This window comes from Bufo bufo, chromosome 1, assembly GCF_905171765.1.
Source record: "Bufo bufo chromosome 1, aBufBuf1.1, whole genome shotgun sequence".
NCBI classification, from domain to species: Eukaryota; Metazoa; Chordata; class Amphibia; order Anura; family Bufonidae; genus Bufo; species Bufo bufo.
Genome location: NC_053389.1, coordinates 178,274,103 through 178,291,678, shown reverse-complemented (window position 1 = coordinate 178,291,678; position 17,576 = coordinate 178,274,103). Strand labels below are relative to the sequence as shown.

The 17,576-nt window shown below is 44.6% G+C and overlaps 1 protein-coding gene across 1 annotated transcript; it reads right to left on the bottom strand.

The window, feature by feature from the left end:
• Positions 1 to 7,633: 7,633 nt before the first annotated feature.
• On the bottom strand, positions 7,634 to 10,352 carry RPS9 (ribosomal protein S9). The gene is made up of 4 exons (XM_040432746.1): positions 10,209 to 10,352; positions 10,006 to 10,128; positions 9,188 to 9,374; positions 7,634 to 7,882 (listed from the first exon to the last, which is right to left on the bottom strand). The coding sequence occupies exons 1-4, from the start codon at positions 10,303 to 10,305 to the stop codon at positions 7,705 to 7,707; spliced, it is 585 nt and encodes a 194-aa protein (XP_040288680.1). The 5' UTR covers positions 10,306 to 10,352; the 3' UTR covers positions 7,634 to 7,704.
• Positions 10,353 to 17,576: the final 7,224 nt, after the last annotated feature.

Below are 17,576 nucleotides of genomic sequence, written 5' to 3'. Positions count from 1 at the left end.
ACTGCAAACCCTTCTGAAGGAATTCAAAATCTGGCAAACCAGAGCTGGGGAAGAGATGTTCCTGCAAAAGTCAGGAACCTTTTCCAGACCCTGGCATAAATAGTAATTGTAACTTTCTTTATACATTTTAAAAGGGTATTGACTACATCTGAAGAAAACCCCCTATTGGTCAGCAGGACCTTTTCAAATTCCACGTCGTCAGATGGAGGCCTTTTATCTTTGGATGAAAAACTGGCCCCTGAGACAGAAGGTCGCAGACTTCCGGAAGGACCCACGGGTCCATCACAAACAACTTTCTTAACCAGGTGAACCACATCCTTCTGGGCCAAAAGGGAGCTATCAAAATAACGCTCGCATCATCCTCCCTTATCTTTTGAAAAACCCTGGGAATTAAGGGAAATGGAGGGAAGGCAAAAGCCAGAGGGAAATTCCAACTGTGGAGGAAAGTATCCAGTCCACAGGGGAAGCCCACTGGAGACAGGGAAAATAATTTCTTAACTTTCTTGTTCTGACTTGTGGCAAAAAGGTATATTGAAGGGAGCCCCCAACTGTTTCCCTGTCGTCTTAACCAGCAGCACAAGTAGGGATTCCTCCCCTGTGAAGCCGGTCAGGACAGGCAGAATTTTTGTTGAAAGAAAATTACTGCCAATTATCAATAATTAATTAATTAAACCCACCCCTATATAGGGTTCCCCGCCCCGGCAGGAGGTGCTTTTTTTCTGTCCTGTGAGCTTAGGACAGGCGAGACTCCCAAGCTGGAGTCTCTTAAATTTGCTAAGTTACTGCCTTAGATACCTGCTGAGGTGCCCTTGGGCATCCCCCTTGGGTCCAGGCCCTTGTTCGTGTGGTGCCATCGGCATCTGGGATTTTCATTTTTCTCCGTAGCCTCCGTTGCTGGCGCTCCTGCTGCGTCCGGAAGTACGTCATCTGACGACTTACGGGTGGACGTGCGGCGATTGCGGCCATTGTTATTTCTATGGGGAAGCTCCAGAGCTTCTGGGTAGGTCCGCTCCTGTCCTCGATGTCTTAGGACGGGAGATAGAGGCTTCCGCTGCCGACCGCACTGGAGTTCTAATACTTCGGGCAGCCAGCGCTCTAGTGGCGTCCCGGAAGTGCGTCATCTGACGACTTCCGGTCGGGCGTGCAGCGTTTTTTAGCCGCTCAAGTTTTTTTCTCACCTCCTGTCCTCTTATGTGTCTGAGGACAGGAGACAGGGGCCAACTAGAGGTATTATATTAGATTTTTTAATACATTTCTGGAAGGGCCCCAGCTGAGTGAGGCCTTGCAGTCTGACCTCACTTCCGGGTAGGAGGTTAGCTCCGCCCTCTGGCTATTTAAGCCAGTCCGCCTAGCTCAGTGTGGCAGGGGTAAGGATTCTACTCCAGTCACATTCGGAGCTGCTCTCAGGTGGTCAGCCGAAATCCTGCTAGTGTGATACACTTGCGTCATCATGACATCTCCAGGTTCCGGACATGGGAAGTCCACTCAAAAACAGAGGCATCTTGCGTGCTCTAATTGTGGCACTCCATTGCTGGATTTATATGAATTCCACCGTTGCCCTGGGTGCCTCCCAGTACGGAGCCTACAGTCTGCGAGATGTTCTCCTGGATGAACGAGTTTATGGACACTTCAATTTCAGAGATAAAGAATGCGGTCTCTGGTAAGAGACCTAGACAGGCCTCTCCTGGTCCTGTCTCTATGTCCGAAGAGGTTATTTCGGTCGAGGATGTTTCCTCTTCTGAGGATGAAGGTTCGACTTTTATTTTTCCGGCCGAAAAGACTCAACGTCTACTACGCTCCATCAGGTCAAGGGACCAAGATGTTGAGCAAGGGGAAGCTCCAGAGTCCACTTCCAGGGGGCCAATGGCCTTTAAAGTGGATGAGTCTCTAAGGAAACTGATGAAGACAGAGTGGAAACACCCTGAAAAGGGTCCAGTTCTCCCTAAAAGATTCAAATTAATGTTTCCTTTGCAGGAAAGAGTCTGATCTTTGGATACCACCTCCGAAAGTCGATATGGCGATATCTAAACTTTCTAAGAGGACCCTTGTGCCATCCGATGATGGCAGTAATCTCCAGTACACCCTGGACAGACGAGCGGAATGCACCCTTAGGCGCAATTATGCCGCCACAGCTGCCTCAGCATCAGTTTCCATCGCTTCAAGCGAGGTAGCGAATTTTGTACGCGCTCGCTTCCTTCGGATTCAATCCGATTTAGAATCGGGGGTGGCCAGAAATGATGTCCTGGACCAATTCAAGACCCTCCTCCTTGGTGTTGATTTCTTATGTGACGCTGCACCCCAAAATCTTAAGTTAGCAGCCAAGACTATGGCTCTTTCTTCAGCCAGTAGACGCCCTCTTTGGCTCATACTGTGGGTGGCAGACAACACCTCAAAGTTTAATCTGTGTGGTCTCCCGTATGAGCCGGGAAGATTATTTGGGTCAGAGCTTGATCGATGATGATGGAGAGCTTGGCTGACAAGAAGGGGAGGTCCCTTCCACAATAGACCTTTCGAGGCCGAGGAAGAGGTAGAGGAGGGGGATATCAGAGTTTGTCCAGATCCCAGAGACGCCCTGAGAACCGCAGACACGGTAGAGGTCGCGGCCGTGGGAAGGACCGCAAGGCTTACCTATGACTCTCATCAGCCTTCCACAGGTCACCCTCCCCCACCCTCTCCAGTTCTGCTGCACGTGGCACTATCCCCCAACCCTCCTCCAGTCGGAGCACGTTTAAGTTTGTTCAGGAATTTTTGGCTTCAAGAAATTCCGGATCCCTGGGTTTTGGATGTAGTGACATCTGGTTACAAAATCGAGTTTATTTCCCAGCCTCAGGAGAAATTTATCCTGACAAAACCCCTTGCCTACGACAAGCAGCTAGTTTTGGAAGACTCTGTTCTCCAGTATGTCCAAAAGAGAGCTCTAGAGGAGGTCCCCCCCTCGCGAGCAGGGTCGAGGGGTATGTTCCACGTTTTTTCTTGTCCCAAAACCGTCGGGCGAGTGGCGGATGATTATCGCCCTACGCTTGTGCTGCTGGTTAGGACGACAGGGAGACGTTAATTTTTAACATAACTTTTTTTCCCTTAGTCCTAACAGCAGCACACAAATTTCCCACCCCATCTCAGTTATTAGTTCTACTTGCTAAAAAAAAAAAAAGCACCTCCTGCCGGGGCGGGGAACCCTATATAGGGGTGGGTTTAATTAAATAATTATTGATAATTAGCAGTAATTTTCTTTCAACAAAAATTCCACCTGTCCTGACTGGCTTCACAGGGGAGGAACTTGTGCTGCTGTTAGGACTAAGGGAAAACAAATTTACGTTAAAAATTAACGTTTGCAATCTTTTTGAAAATCTTTCGGCTTAGACTCCACTACCCTTGGGAAATCAAATAACGACTTAGAAAATCTGCCTGAACATTTTCTTTCCCCTTGATGTGAACCGCCGAAATGGATCTGCAATTCTGTTCGGCTAAACTGAGAATCTCGCCCGCCATTAGCATCAAACTCCTGTTCCTGGTACCTCCCTATTTGTTTATGTAGGAAACTACAGTCCTGTTGTCTGACATGACTCTGCGATGTCTGTTTGATACTATTGAGAGAACATCTAACTTCGCAAATTTCCCTGCCATTAGTTCATATTTGTGGAGGCTGACTTCAGATTGCCCCTCCATAGACCCTGAATGGACTGGTTCAGAATATGAGCCCCCCCCCCCAACTCCAAAGGCTTGCATCTGTTGTTAAACACAAAAGATCCTTCTTTCTCCAAGGTGCCCACTGAATCAGATTGTCTTTTATCAGCCACCATCTTAGATTTTCCAAAGTCTGATCTGATATTACTATCTTTGTCTCTAAGGATTCCCTTCCCCCCCATGCTGTCAGCAAGTCCCTGGAATGAAACTGCGCCCATACACAACAGTGGGAATACAAGAGGTCAGGCTTCCCAGAATCGACATAGCTCTCCTCAATGACATCTTTGGGTTTTTGGCTAAGTCCTGTATCTTTCCTCTTAATTTCACAATCTTCTCTGTCAAAAAACACTTCTGAATCTAGGAGTCACCCCAAAAAAATGCTGTGTAAAGGTTCTGGTCTTGATTTTTCCATTCAGAATCCATCCCATCTTCTCCACAGAATCTGAGACACCACCTGTACTGCTTTTCTGCAGGACTCTCGTTTTTATCCTACTATCAAAAAATCATCTAGATAAGGGATAAAAAAAATAATGTCACTATGATATGAGCCCCCATTTCTGATATCACCTTCGTGAACACCCTCGGTGCCATTGAAAGTCCAAAAGGAAGGGCCTGAAACTGTAGATGTCTAATGACTCCCCCTAACATTACCGCTACTTGGAGAAACTTTTGATAATCCTGATGAATAGGGAGATGAAAATAGGCATCTTTTAAGTCCAGTACTGCCATGAAGCAATTGGGAAAGAGCAGATTTATAGACGATCTTAGTCTCTATTTTGAATTTTTTTCAGCGCAAGAAACAGTTTAGCTTTTTTACATTTATAATTGTTCTGTAAGAACAGTCGGGTTTTCTCGCCAGAGAGAATAAAACCCTTCTCCCTCCTGTCCACTAGGAACTGGTATCAGAACTTCAACAACTCTAAAACCTCCCATTCTATAGAGTCGCTTCCCCCTCCAGTAGTCTGTCACCACAAACCTTAGGAAGGAAAGTCCATTCATTCTTTTACCTTTCACCTTACTTTGCAGTGGGCACAGACAAGCCAACCTGCATAGCCGCGCGCGCACACACGATGGCAGGGAAAGCAGAACCTTCGATTTCTGTTTGCACATTAGACATTTTGCCTCATCTGGTATATGAACAGTAGTTCTAACTTTGACTTTCTGCCAAAATATCACCTGATTACCTGTCTGGTAAAGTCAAAAAAGTTAGAACTACTGTTCATATACCAGATGAGGCAAAATTCTGGACACCCTTTTAACTGGTGTAATTTGCAGAATATTGACCTCGTTCAATGTGTGAGTATTAAAGGGGTTCTCTGCTTTTGCTATACTGATAATCTAGCCTCAGGATAGGTTATCAATATCAGATCAGTGGGGGCCAACTGCCAGCATCTGTGCCAATCAGCTGTTTCAACCAATGTTTTTCCTGAAATGGCAAATCCTACAGTGCTGTGAAGAATCACTGTCAGGATAGGTCATCAGTATCTGGATTGGTGGAGGTGCGACAACTGGGATCCCCGCCGATTAGCTGTGAGAAGGCAGAGGTGCTCCTGTGGGTGCCAATACTTCTCTCTGCTTTTCCTAGGCCAAGTGACACATCCATCTGTCACATTATATAGGACAGGGAACAGCAACCTTTGGCACTCCAGCTGCTGTGAAACTACAACTCCCAGCATGCAAACATGCTCAGCTGTTCACAACTCCCAAAGAAGTGAATTGAGCATTCTGAATGTTGTAGTTTCAGAACATCTGGAGTGCCAGAGGTTGCCGTTCCCTGGCCTAGGAGCAGCTCAGCCCAATTCAAGTGAATTGGGATGAGCCTGATACCAAGCACAGCTGCTATACAATGTATGGTGCTATACTTGGCAAGCTGCAAGAAGATTGCAGCGCTCACAGGAGCACCACTGCCTTGCCGAAACAGCTGATCAGTGGGTGTTGGATGCCCACCAATCAGGTACTGATGCCCTATGCAAAAGAAAGGGTCATCAGTTAAAAAACAAAATCCTGGAAAACCCTTTTAAGCATGTGCATCTGGAAAGTTTAGGAAACTGAACTTGCTTAAACAGGTCAAAACTTCCAGTGTGTTTGAGTAAATTCCAACAAGGCCCAATAGGTTTGATGGATGCAGTGTACAGACTTTAGTTTGGGTAGTGAGGAGACCGGACTTACAGGGTTCTCCAAAATTTTGATACTGATAATCAATATCAGATCAGATGCCCCACCAACCAGCTGTTTCATTGTACCTCCAGTGCCAAATCTACACATCTGCTCACTACAAAATAGACAGCTGTGTTGTTCCAGAGCTGGACTTAGAGGACCTTTCACCAATCCTGACATTGTGAATTAAGTATCATGACATATACAGCAGCGCCCAGGGATCTCACTGCACTTATCCCTGGGCGCTGCTCCGTTCTCCCGTTATGTCCTCCGGTATGTTTGGGGACTTGGTTATAGTAGGCGGAGTCTGCTGTAGCGCTGGCCAATCGCATGGCAGAGCTCAGCCTGGGAGAAAAACCTCCCAGACTGAGCTCTGATTAGCCAGCGCTACAGCAGACTCCACCTACTATAACAAAGTCCCCTAAGTCTCCGCCTACTATAACCAAGTCCCCGGACATACCGGGAGAACGGAGCGGCGCCCAGGGATAATAAGTGCAGTGAGATCCCTGGGCGCTGCTGTATTGGCAAGGTGTACTGACATTGTGAACTAAGTATGATACTTAGTTCACAATGTCAGGATCGGTGAAAGGTCCACTTTAAAAATGCAATTTTTAGATTCATTGCAGTATATGCGAGAAGCAATTACTGTTGCGATTTATCGGGGACTTGCCATGTGCCTATGGGAGGCCTACCAAACGCCCAAAGCTGCCACAAAGTTAACAGCTCCTCAATCTTAGCACCAAGAAGCCATTCAGTCCCCAGGAGTGCAGCTCTCCTGCGGAAAGACCTCCAGGTGTCTGCTGCATAAAATAGCAGGCACCAGGGGCTTAAAGGGGTATTCTGGTAAAATAACTAAATTTTTTTAAAAACTGCAAAACCCATAGATAACCAGAGTTTCAAGTTACCTTGGTACCACTTAGTACTCAGGTTCAGTTCCAAGTGGTAACTTGGAACCGAACCAGTTTGGGGAAAAAAATAAAAAATAAATTTCTGAAGTTATTGCACGAAGTCTCGCAAGACTTTGCAAAGCAATAACTTCAGCTCATCGGAGCCAATACATTCTAATACTGTACAGTATTAGAACGAAGTTTTATGCAAATAGACTTCGGATGTTTCATCTGAAGTAGATTCGCTCATACCTAGTAATGAGTTATTTATCAGTGCTTAACACAAGGGTAGGTTCAGTTTTGGGTTAAGGCTACCTTCACACCTGCATTAGGTGCGGATCCATCTGGTATCTGCACAGACAGATCCGCACCTATAATGCAAACGCTTGTATCCGTTCAGAACGGATCTGTTTGCATTATACTGAAAGTCAATGGGAGGCGGATCAGTTTTCAATTGCACCATATTGTGTCAGTGAAAACGGATCCGTCCCCATTGACTTATAATTTAAGTCAGGGCGGATCCGTTTGGCTCCTCGTCGTCAGAGCGGAATGGAGATTGAACGGAGGCAAACTGATACATTCTGAACGGATCCTTACCCATTCAGAATGCTTTGGGGCTGAACTGATCCATTTTGGGCTGCTTGTGAGAACCCTGAAACGGATCTCACAAGCGGACCCAGAAACGCCAGTGTGAAAGCAGCCTAAGGCAGATTTTCCAGCCAAAGGCAGAAGTGAATTCAAAAAGAATTACAAATAAATTAAATGTACAATTACACAAACTCAAAGGATTAAAAAAGGTCCCTTTCTCCACTATCAGTGATTTACCAAGAACCTCTGACATTTGAATCATTTATAGTTGGCCCAACTCGGTCACAGATCAGTCAATGAATTAAGAAAAAACAGGTTGTTAAACCAAGTTTATTTTACAACTCTTCACTACACATCCCAGATGGTGTTGGGAAGCCCAATTTACAGTTTAATCTTCCTCTTCATCATCTCCACCTCCGGCACCACCTTGTCCCTTCTTGGCATTCTTTCTCTTAACACGGCCAGGACGTCCACCACCGTATGGTGAGCGCAGAGAGAAGTCAATGTGCTTTTGGGAATCCAAGCGCACAATGAAAGATGGGATGTTGACCACTTGCTTGCGGACACTGTAGGAGAAACAGCATTAATTACTTCACCATATCAATGATCTGCTGACCTGTGAGCAATCTAATCCCTCATTTGCTGTGCAGTAATTGAGCCAGTCAACTTATCAAGGTAGTAGAGGCCAGTAAGGAAATGTGCCAAGCACGTTAAAGTCATCATGTAAAGTGACAAAGCTTTAGCTTCACATCGTCAACCAGCCGCAATTTATGGTTAAAGTTTGATTCATCTGTATCTACTCTGCGTTCAGCAAGTGTAGGGTTTACCATCATTTTGATTTTTGTTCTACTTGTGGTTTTAGCAACTAACCAGTCTCGCTACAAGGACTCTGAAGGCCACACATCTCTTGAATCATACCACTTGAAAATTACCTGTACTATAAGGAATGAAATGCCAGTATAAACTCGGGGCATACAAAAGAACCCTTCACAAGGTGTATGGCCAGGGCCAAAGTGACCTTGCCGAAATCAACGCTTCATGCCCAGAGTGCAGGAACCAGTTGGGTCTCCACCAGTAAGTGCTAGATGACAAGGTGTATGGACAGAGCCAAAGTGACCTTGCTGAGTCAAGTCTCCATTTCAAGGACTGTTCCATGTGCTAAGGCAAGACCAAAAGCATACTTTATGTAACATTCAGATAATAGGTCAACATAAGCGGGGATAAAATACTGGCAGACAATTAACTGCAGTCATTGCAAATCTGGGAACATGCACAAGCCAAGTTTCACTCTCCCATCCCCCTAAGGCTACATTCACACAAACGTGGTGTTTTGTGGATCCACACCTGTTCCGCTAAATTGCAGAACGGATGCGGACTCATTCATACGGTCATGTGAATGTAGCCTAAGGACTCTTACACAAACGTATTTTCTTTCCGTGTCACTTCCTTTTTTTTGCGGACCGTATGCGGAACCATTTACTTGAATGGGTCGACAAATAAAAAATTAAGTTATTCCGTGTGCATTCCATTTCCGTATGTCCATTACCACAAAATAATAGAACATGTCCTATGATTGCCCGCATTACAGACGAGAGTACTGTTCTATGAAGGGCCAGCTGTTTCGTTAGATACGGAATGCACACAGATGTCACTTTTTTGCAGACCGCAAAATACATATGGTCGTATGCAAGAGGCCTAACAGTGATTGATCAGCTATGGAAATGTGAATATTTGTCAGAATCTGATCTTTATAAGGCAAGTGAAGTGGATTCATGCAGATGAGTCTTTGCTGCAACTAAAAAAAAAAGTTAACTAGAATTAAATGCAAAAAAGATGTCTCATCATGGAAACATTAGGGCACAGTGACTTACCGGATGTGCCTCTGTCTGATCAATACACGAGCATGATGGATGGATTTGGCCAAACCCAACTTGAACACTTGGGTCTGAAGACGCCTCTCCAAGAAATCTTCAATTTTCAAGCCCAGAATGTAATCGAGCTTCATCTTCCCCTCATCCAACACACCAATGCGCACCAGACGCCTAAGCAGGGCATTACCTATTGGGGGAAAAATAAAAACCACTTAAAACCAAGTATTGGGGCAGAACCAAATTGTGGATAAACGCAAATGGATATCCCTCAAACAAGTTCTACACAGGTTAGGCTACTGTCACTCAAGTTTTTGTGCGACGGATCCGTTCAGATAATACACCCATCTGCATCCATTCAGAAAAGATCAGTTTGTATCATCTTTAACATAGCCAAGACGGATCCGTCTTGAACACCATTGAAAGTCAATGGAGGACGGATGCGTTTTCTATTAGGCCAGACTGTCATAGAAAACGGATCCGTCTCCATCGACTTACATTGTGTGCCATGACTGATCAGTTTGGCTCAGTTTCATCAGACGGACACCAAAACGCTGCAAGCAGAGTTTTGGTGTCCGTCTCCAAAGCTGGAGACTGAACTGATCCTTTTCCATTCAGAATGCATTAGAATGCAAACTTATCCGTTTTGGACCGCTTGTGAGAGCCCTGAACGGATCTCACAAATGGAAAGCCAAAACGAGAGTGTGAAAGTAGACCTAATCTACAACTTTAGACAGAATACAATGGAGAGGCTGAAGTGCTGTCACAGGGCCAGAGGCAGCAGGTTGTTAGTCACCAGGGTCCCTCCATATCTAACATACCTTCAAACAAACGCTTGGGATCTTTCTCATCCAGAGTCAGCAGTTCTCTGGCAGCTTTGCGAATCTTGGCAAGAGTGAATTTCACCCTCCACACCTCACGTTTGTTACGAAGCCCATATTCACCTAAGGGACAAAGTGCAGTGTATTTTTAAAAAAAGGCTTGACGCACGGCTCTTGAAGAACAAGTGGTTGATCATACTTACCAATGAGCTTTAACTCCTGGTCCAACCGCGACTTCTCAAAAGGACGTCGCGGGGTAACATATGTCTTTCGACACACCCAGCTTCTGGCAACGGGCATCCTGGGCTATTTGCCTGTCAAAGAAACCATACACTGGTCAGAAAATACAATGGACACAGCATGCATTGGCATGGCTCAACATCTATCCCAAACCATCCTTTCCAGCCAGTTCACAAGTGTGCGGTCTGGGAAATAGTCCATATGAAGCCCACATTTCATGGACAGACTGACCTTGATTGACTGAGTGATTTATGATGCTATAACCCAATGATGCTGTGAGGGGAGGATAGTAGACCTACAGTTGGGCTTGAACTCTAAACACCTTAGATCCCTACTGGTCAGCAGAGGCAGAGCCATGAAGGTCCAAGTGTGACAATCACACAAACCATATTTCCTGGACTACATATGCTCATGTGAAACTATCCTGATAGGGAGTCTTATCACGATCTTTGACTATAAACTGCAGAAATACATGAGTAGTCCTACACAAAAGGAGTCCAGATCACCATATTCCAACTGCCTCCTTCGATCTTCCACCATCAGCATTGCCAAGACTGCAGGACACGCTCGCAGGAGTCCAGACTATTTCCGTGCAGGTTTGAGTTCTGACAGTGAGGTAACAGGAGGGGCTATCTGGAGTCCTCATGTTCAGTACTACTGCCCAGAATCAGTGACAGATTCTCTTGATAGGATTATGCAGGTCCAAGATACTGACAGCCTACACTCAGAACATGCCCTCCATAACACTTTGGTGGTAGCCCGCCACCAAGCTTTTAAAGGGGGCCCTCAATCTTAACGATGGAAAGCTTAAACACAGTGGGGGTCACAAAGATTGCTACACCAGTTTTTGGCGTAAAAAGTCACAAGACTATTTAAACGTCCGAGCAACAATATTTTGAAGCTCATGCGCCTTCATGCTGCTCTTGACGCTGGCCAGGAACAAAGGACATCTGACATCTATTCCCATCAGGGAACAGGCTAGACTTCAAACTGGACTCAAGGACTGGTGGAGAATAAGTCTAATTTAAAAAGATGCACATCTGCCCAAATTATGTTCAGCCCCCAGCAGCATAGCAACCATCAAAGCTCCGCTTAAGGCTAGGTCTACATGATGACATTTGTCGCACGACAATTTTTATAATGATAGTCTATGGCGTCGAGATGGATTTTTCAGAGACTGTCACGTCGCAGCACACCATAGATTATAAAAATTGCCGCGCGTCAAGTGTTGCAGTGTAGTTGCAATTTATTGTCGTCGTGTAGACCTAGCCTAAGACACCGGGGTTAGGTAAAAGACCCTGATCAGTTCATATACACGGAGCCAATTACACAATCTGACAGATCTTTCAGATCTCACAAGCTACTCTGACAGCTCTGTTAAGTCCCTGGTCACACAGCCAAGTTCTGGATTGTCACTGAAGCCTACAGGGGAATCTGTATGGATGCATCAGCTCCATTGTAGCTAACAGTAACTTATCCGCAGCTTTCCTGCACAAAACCTGAAATCCAAAGCACCTTTTTCTATAGGCGTTTTTTCCCCCAGTGACTGATCAGATCACCCAGAATTAGGCAGGGAATCCAGTCTACACTGTGGGACTAGAACATCAGCCTGGTCCAAGTTCACACTACTAAGGTCTCATGCTTCTTGTAGGACAAATCGCTAGCAAACCGCCTAAAGCCCAAACTGCGCTGAAGTCCGCCGACATTTCAGATGCCCCTTGTCCACTAATGAGCAGTCACATACAGCACAGCGCACACGCGGCAGCAAGCCCAGCGCAAAGATGGCGGTGTAAGAAGAAAAGCACGCGGCCGGCTGACGATAACCAGAAGAACAACAGGACTACATGGAGAGAGGAGAACAGGGCGCTTGGTTATGTTTGTCGACAAAGATCAGTTGCTCGGGCGGCTCAAAAGAGCGCGTTCTCCCTCCACAGCTCAGCCTCACTCACCGGGCCGCTCGAGGAAAAGGAAGGACACGCCCGCTGCCGCCGCTTATATATAGCCGTGTAAACCACGCCCCATTTGGTCAGTCATCTCCCTGCGTCGGGGCGTAGCTTCAGCTGTTGGTTCTGTCGCCGGGGAAAGGGAACGTCCTCCATTTTTATGGTTAGAAAGAATAGGGATCACTAGTTCTCGTGTAAGGAGATGTAGAAGTCATGGGGGTTATGAATACGTCATCAGGGATAGGTTTTCAGGTGAGGTAAATAGAGATATTCATTTCAGAAACTGTCTGCAACAAGTTGTTAAATTAGTAGTGTAAGGCCTCTTTCACACGGGCGTTGCGGATTAGGTCCGGATGCGTTCAGTGAAACTCGCACCATTTTGCAAGCAAGTTCTGTCAGTTTTGTCTGCAATTGCGTTCAGTTTTTTCTACGCGAGTGCAATGCGTTTTGATGCGTTTTTCACGCGCGTGATAGAAAACTGAATGTTTACAAACAACATCTCTCAGCAACCATCAGTGAAAAACGCATCGCACCCGCACTTGCTTGCGGATGCAATGAGTTTTTCACTGAAGCCCCATTCACTTCTATGGCCTCTTTCACACGGGCGTCGCGTGTGAGGGCCGGATAGGGTGCAGCTTCGTCGTGGCAAAATGTGTGATTTTTCCGCGTGAATGCAGAAACGTTTTAATGCGTTTTTCACGCGCGTGAGAAAAATCGGCATGTTTGGTACCCAGACCCAAACCCGGACTTCTTCACAGAAGTCCAGGCTTGGGATCGATGTTGTGTAGATTTTATTATTTTCCCTTATAACATGGTTATAAGGGAAAATAACAGCATTCTGAATACAGAATGCATAGTACAATAGGGCTGGAGGGGTTAAAAAATAAATAAATAATTAAACTCACCTCATCCACTTGTTCGCGCAGCCCGGCTTCTCTTCTGTCTTCTTCTTTGATGACCTGGGAGGAAAAGGACATTTGGTGATGGACCATGTGATGAGCGCAGTGACATCACCAAAGGTCCTTTTCTCCCAGTTCCTCAAAGAAGAAAGAAGAGAAGCCGGGCTGCGCGAACAAGTGGATGAGGCGAGTTTAATCATTTTATTTTCATTTTTTAACCTCTCCAGCCCTATTTTACTATGCATTCTGTATTCAGAATGCTATTATCTTCCCTTATAACCATGTTATAAGGGGAAATAATAATGATCAGGTCCCCATCCCGATCGTCTCCTAGCAACCATGCGTGAAAATCACACCGCATCCGCAATTGCTTGCGGATGCTTGCAATTTTCACGCAACCCCATTCACTTCTATGGGGCCTGCGTTGCTTTAAAAACGCACAATATAGAGCATGCTGCGATTTTCACGCAACGCACAAGTGATGCGTGAAAATCACCGCTCGTGTGCACAGCCCTATAGAAATGAATGGGTCTGGATTCAGTGCGGGTGCAATGTGTTCACCTCACGCATCGCATCCGCGCGGAATACTCGCCCGTGTGAAAGGGGCCCAAGTGCTTCTGAGTAGTGTTGAGCGAACTTGTGTTTTAAGCTCGAAGTCTAAAGTTCGGGTTATCGAAGAATCACGTTATGAATTTTCGCTACCACGGACCATAATTTAGAATCCATAACGCGATTCTTCGATAACCCGAACTTTAGACGCCGAACTTAAAACACAAGTTCGCTCAACACTAACTTCCGAGCTGTGCCTCCGCTCTGCCAAAAATAGGTGAAGTCCTATCTTTGGTCGTATGTTGTGGATTGCGGAACCATTCAAGTCAACGGGTCCGTGTCCACACCACAACCGTTGACCGGCCGTTTACCTTCCACAATATGGGCACTGAGCCCTGTGTGAATAAGGCCTTAGGGATGTTGGGGTGGTGGACGTAGGTTGTGATCACATGCCTCTGGGAATTCTCCTGGGAGCCCATACATTCTACTCACAGAAGCCATAACCTGCAGCCAGGATCCGCATGTGTTACTAGCATGCTGGAGATTTCAAAATCCGCACGGCAGGTCGATCTCCACATGGAAAACATATGCAAAGTGCACATTCAATGTGTGCATTCATACATCGCTGTTTTAGTACAGACGCATGCTCTATTTTATGTATAGATAGTGAATGGGCACTCTGATAGATGGAGTCACATATAGAATAGAATCAATAACACATTTATTTAAATCACACAATGTTATATCACTATTAGTGTTGGCTATAAAAATCCTGACATAAATAAAAAGCAGAAAATCGACATATGCATATGTATAAAAAATGGAAATAAAATGTTATCAATACAATGTAAGTAGTTGATGTCGGATCCGGAAATAAAAAATGGGCATTATTAGCACATTATAAAATCTGGCAAATGTTAGCGCATTATAATATCAACACAATTGTTATATAAACTCTGTTGAAAAAAGACCTCTGGTATGTTGAGACAATGAATGTTAATGTTCATACAAAAAGGGATCCAAAATTCCTTAAAAAGTGGATATAAGGTGATAGTACTATCGTTGTACAAGCTCACATTTGTTTGTCACAGACAATGATGATAATTCTTTCTTGTTTCACAGTAATATATGTCTGTCGATGATATCACATGAATGATTACACACAGATGGTTTGTAAATAATGATATTTGATATTTCCAAGATAGATCTTAGTTCTTGATAAATAACAGCAGGTAGTTGTTACATAGATTTTGGTAAGCTCTCGGTATGAGCAGCTATTACTCACAGTTAGCAGCCTCGGTTCGTGGCGTCCCACGTGCTGTCCTTATATGGTGAGCTTACCTGCTGTTAAAGATTTTTCTTACGGTTTGTGTACCGAATCTTTAATGTTTCTGCTGGAACATGGCTGTGTAAAGCTATAACACACGCGGTCCCGATATTTCGGCTGATTGTATAGTCAGCGAGATTCCTTTTGGCGTTCCACGTGTCTCCAAGTCTGTGGAGCCTCAGTGTTTGCTGAGATAACGGCTGTATGCCGGTTGTTTTCAGAGTGGCAAACTCGGGATTCCGCCAGTGGATCTCTTTGGTGAAGCGCTTCACTTGTGGACCATCTGATTGATGTTGTCCGACATATGACCAAAGAGATCCACTGGCGGAATCCCGAGTTTGCCACTCTGAAAACAACCGGCATACAGCCGTTATCTCAGCAAACACTGAGGCTCCACAGACTTGGAGACACGTGGAACGCCAAAAGGAATCTCGCTGACTATACAATCAGCCGAAATATCGGGACCGCGTGTGTTATAGCTTTACACAGCCATGTTCCAGCAGAAACATTAAAGATTCGGTACACAAACCGTAAGAAAAATCTTTAACAGCAGGTAAGCTCACCATATAAGGACAGCACGTGGGACGCCACGAACCGAGGCTGCTAACTGTGAGCAATAGCTGCTCATACCGAGAGCTTACCAAAATCTATGTAACAACTACCTGCTGTTATTTATCAAGAACTAAGATCTATCTTGGAAATATCAAATATCATTATTTACAAACCATCTGTGTGTAATCATTCATGTGATATCATCGACAGACATATATTACTGTGAAACAAGAAAGAATTATCATCATTGTCTGTGACAAACAAATGTGAGCTTGTACAACGATAGTACTATCACCTTATATCCACTTTTTAAGGAATTTTGGATCCCTTTTTGTATGAACATTAACATTCATTGTCTCAACATACCAGAGGTCTTTTTTCAACAGAGTTTATATAACAATTGTGTTGATATTATAATGCGCTAACATTTGCCAGATTTTATAATGTGCTAATAATGCCCATTTTTTATTTCTGGATCCGACATCAACTACTTACATTGTATTGATAACATTTTATTTCCATTTTTTATACATATGCATATGTCGATTTTCTGCTTTTTATTTATGTCAGGATTTTTATAGCCAACACTAATAGTGATATAACATTGTGTGATTTAAATAAATGTGTTATTGATTCTATTCTATATGTGACTCCATCTATCAGAGTGCCCATTCACTATCTATACATTTGTTTAACTTGGTGAGTAGGGTGTCGCACTAGTTTGGAGCACCTATACATCACCATCACAGGGGTGAGCCGTCCTATACTTTTGTTCTAATATTTGCATGCTCTATTTTGTCTGTGTTCATGGATCCATCCCACCCATTATAGTCTGTGGGTCCGTAAAAAATACGGATGGTATCCAAGTTTCATCTGTGTTTCACAGACCATTAGGGCTCATGCACACGATCATATTTTTTGTCCTTTTTTTTGCAGCCCACATGCAGAATCGCTCACTCCTTGTGTATTCCGTATCCTATGAAATGTATTTTCTGCTGTGCGGTGTCTGTGAAACATGGATGACACAGGGAGACTTTTTTTCTGCAGTAGATGCGACATTTTACACAAAACACCACCACATAAGCCGGCTTAATTGTCATTTCTGCCGATAAGAGGATGATAATGAGGCGTAATATGAGCCAATTTGATAGCCCCGCCCATTTTGACATTTATAAGCAATTTCTGGCGTGATGCATTCTTTAGGGTGAAAATGGCGCAAATCAAAACACCATTCTTTGTGGCGCATTTTACGCCATCATTCTGGTGCAACATGCTTAGTAAATCTTCCCCCAATGAGATCTTCCAAATCTCATGTACATGGTGCTGATTTTGGAAGAACAGGAATTGACCTGCAGTGCGGCTTTTAAAATCCGCCGCACGTCAATTGTTTGTGTGGCTCCGTGGCTGATGTATTGTGGTTTTTCCCCATGGACTTCAATAGGGTTGTTAGAATATATGCACACGGTGCATATTACATGCAGATTTTCATGTGGAAAATACACAGCATAAGGCTACATGCACACGACCGTATGTGTTTTGTGGTCCGCAAAAAAAAACTGATCACATCCGTTATGCCATCCATTTTTTTTTGCGGATCCATTGTAACAATGCCTACAACGGACAAGAATAGGACATGTTATATTTTTTTTGCGGGGCTACGAAACGGACATGCGGATAGCACACCGCGTGCTGTCCGCATTTTTTGTGGAACCATTAAATTTAATGGGTCCGCATCCTATCCGCAAAAAAACGGAACGAACACGGAAACAAAATACGTTCATGTGCATGAGGCCTAAGGGCGCTGATTTTGGAGCTTCAAAAAAACACCTCAAAACAGTCTCCCGTTCATTTTTTTTTTTACACGTGTACAAAACGAAGCAGCATGAACTATCCTGGGGCAAAATCAGAGCTAAAACTCCCAGTTTTTATCGCACGGGTGAAATGCGATTTAATGCGTTTTGCACGTGCGCAGTAAAAAAAACTGAAGTTATAAAAACAACATCTCTTAGCAACCATCCGTGAAAAACGCATTTTCACGCAGCCCCATTCACTTCTATGGGG